The 3,489-nt window shown below is 40.6% G+C and overlaps 1 protein-coding gene across 1 annotated transcript in view; it reads left to right on the forward strand.

The window, feature by feature from the left end:
- LOC106808277 (NK1 transcription factor-related protein 2-like) overlaps positions 1–3,289 on the forward strand; it is a 6,237-nt gene extending 2,948 nt beyond the window's left edge. The window contains exon 2 of the mRNA XM_014810923.1: positions 1,445–3,289. Coding sequence (XP_014666409.1) covers positions 1,445–2,043 — 599 coding nt within the window. The 3' untranslated portion in view covers positions 2,044–3,289. The remainder of the gene's footprint in view (positions 1–1,444) is intronic.
- Positions 3,290–3,489: the final 200 nt, after the last annotated feature.

Raw genomic sequence — 3,489 nt, forward strand, 5'->3', positions numbered from 1 at the left:
ACGGGTACGGTACGTACGTAAGTAACGTAGTACGACGTACGTCGTAACGGACGAACGTACGTACGACTATACGTCGTCGGTACGGTACGTACGTACGTAGTAGTATATATATATATATATATATATATATATATATATATATATACTGTAAAGCAATATTGCACTAAACTTTATTTATTTCACGGAACTAACTTTTCGACCATGCGGTCTTGGACATAGTTCACGTACACTGAAACGATTCTAATACAATTCAAAGTGGAAGTACCACTGTAAAGTTGCTAAGGCGAATAATAACAACGCGTGAACTGAAATTGAAAACAATAAGGGTTAGTAGTTTGATTAACATATTAAGAAAATAATATAGGAATATTGTCATAATGCAATAATAATAGTATGCATGTAATAATAATATGAATAATACTGCAAATAATAAGAAAGCTATGGACGCATGTAATATTCGGAAAAATGTGATGAAACGAAATATCCAAGCAAATAACAAAACGTCTTAGAAATTATATATAAAATAATAACAACAATACAAACAGTCAGTTACTATGCAAATTTGATGTTAATAGTAAGCGCGTCTGGTTGATATAAATATAAAACCTGATATATAAATAATAGCATTGATAAAGGCAGTCAGTTACTATACAAATTTAATATAGGTTCATCTGGGCGCACGGTTGCAAGCGGATAAATTATATGTATTTCTAACCGTTTTCGGTTGCGTTCGTTTCACTAGAAATCAATGTTAGTGTGTTAAATTCATTGAATGAATGGTCAGGTTAAAATGTACACTTGCAGGATGATTTTGATCGGTTCTGCGGATTGTCCTCAAATGCTACGAGGCTCTCTCTGTAAATTTTCTTTTTGTTTTGCCAATTTATATATAATATATATATATAATAATACATGTAAAATAACACCGATAGTTTAGCGTTTTATAATACAAGTATACTAGAATAGGGTTTGTACAAATATAAATAAATAAATAAATATATATATATATATATATATTTATAATTTATAATCTTTATTTACCACCCCCCCCCCTCACACACACACACACAGGCAGACACAAATACACGGGCGCGCACACACACATACACAACATGCACATGTATATTATATATTCGTGTGTGTGTGCGTGCGTGCGTGTGTGTGTACGTGCGTGTGCGTGTGCGTGTGCGTGTGCCTGCGCGTGTGCGTGTGCGGGTGCGTGTGCGTGTGCGTGTGCGTGTGCGTGTGCGTGTGCGTGTGCGTGTGCGTGTGCGTGCGCGTGTGCGTGTGCGTGTGCGTGTGCGTGTGCGTGTGCGTGTGGTGTGTGCATGCGTGCGTGTGCGTGTGTGTGCGCGCGTTTATGGTGAGTGTAGAAGCCATCGTACGAACCAAGACATTGACATCAGCCTTACACTCGATAACCGCGTCTTTCTTCTGCCCTCAGGCAACAAACTCGAGGAATCGGACGACGAGGCATCCTCAGCCGACAACGACGACGACGCCGACGCGACGACCGACGGCGACGCGAAATGCGACAAGCCCGAGATGTCGTCGTCCGTCGACACGGACGGTAAGAGTAAGAAGAAGCGACCGCCAGGTGGCGGTGACAGCAAGGCCGGCAAGCCTCGGCGAGCGCGTACGGCGTTCACTTATGAGCAGCTCGTCGCCCTCGAGAACAAATTCAAGACAACTCGTTACCTGTCCGTGTGCGAGCGACTCAACCTCGCGCTGTCGCTGAGTCTCACGGAGACGCAGGTCAAGATCTGGTTCCAGAATCGACGCACTAAGTGGAAAAAGCAGAATCCGGGTATGGACGCGAACAGTCCAACGATAGCACCCTCTCCACCGATGTCGTCGCTAGGCTACTCTTCACACTACGGTCACGGACTGCTACCGTATGGCTCGCAGATGCACTACCTGGCAAGCGCAGGCTCAGCCCTACCTTACCTCATGAGTCACGGTGGTGGGTATGCTACGCCACATAGTTTCTACTCGCATATGGGGCATACGCCCATCTCTATACACGACTCAAGCCTCAGATAGAAGCAGGAGCATTATACGTAGGGTCGCGCATATTTCTATATAAGTTGTTTTTTGTGTATATATGTGTATATGTAGGTGTTAATTCATTGACATCCGCTAATATATACGTGCATTTCATTAGGATATCTGCACGTGAATTAATGTTAACCGGATGTTTGGAATCTCATAATGCTAGGCGCCGGCAGAGGATGTCTTTCTTCAAATATTAGAATCAGGCGAATACGCGAGCTGCTGTTAGGCCAGTGGACCAATCATTAGGCCACTCGAAGTTGCTAATTTACCTATCATCCTGGCGTGCTTGGCAAACATTAATTGAAGTGATAGAACGTTACAAATTACTGTTTGGCAACGAGGTGCCGAAAAGTCGAAACTTGCACGCGTGCACGAGTGGGAAACAAGTATGAATTGGTCTAGCTTCATGGGCCTGATTACGATATTTATAGGTGGGTTACGTGATTCACAGACGAATACGTTACTTAATGTCTAATCACCGAGACGGGTCATAATATTTTTTCTTGACATTCTTGTTATGTTCTCGTCATTTAAAAGTCGTAATTCGCTTTTTTAATTTTTTGCCAAGTAGCAAACGATATGTGGCATTGTTAATGAGAGTTAGCCTAATTAATATAACGATTACCATATGAAAATAGGTCACATAAGTGTAAATATTGTATTCGTGATTCAACGAACTATCCAAAGACATTATTTAAATAACAAAAGCGTTTATAATACTCAACTCTTGCAAGTTTAAACATTACAAGAGAAACATGTACTATACGTTTGGTATTTTTAAGATTGTTTTTTTTCTTTGGCTGCACGTACGCACGAACGCAGGTGCGTCCATATAATAGCCAGGAATAAATTATCCCACATGGACTTGTATATAGTCATTTATGTGCTACATTGATACTACTGTGTAATAAATACAGTCTGATTACGTACACGTTTTGAAACGACGGTAGCATGTAGCCTGTCAGCTTGCAAGAAAAGTAACAGCATTTACAGCGTGTTCCATGAACGATATACAGCATATCATATGCGCTTCATTAGATTATTTTAATTTCTATTTTAAAATGTCTAAAAAATAGCATGGCATATCACGAGAATAAGCGCAGTGACAATTAGAAGAATGTGGTTTGATAATTTATTACCGTGAAAATATTGAGGTAAACGACTCTTGCATGCATGTGATTATATTCAAGAAACAGAGATTTGAAAATATATTTATGCTTCTATTCATAGCAAATTTATTATAGTAAACTTTGTTGAATTTTTCCATTACTGATTCGATACGCGATGCTACATTTGTACACACGCACGCACGCACGCACGCACCACACACACACGCGCACACACACATACGCATATATATATATATATATACGTAGATACGCACACGTGCAGTACAGAAGCTCTTCAACTTGCTCTGCAAAAACTGGAGAAAGA

This window comes from Priapulus caudatus, unplaced genomic scaffold, assembly GCF_000485595.1.
Source record: "Priapulus caudatus unplaced genomic scaffold, Priapulus_caudatus-5.0.1 Scaffold264, whole genome shotgun sequence".
Taxonomy (NCBI): Eukaryota; Metazoa; Priapulida; class Priapulimorpha; order Priapulimorphida; family Priapulidae; genus Priapulus; species Priapulus caudatus.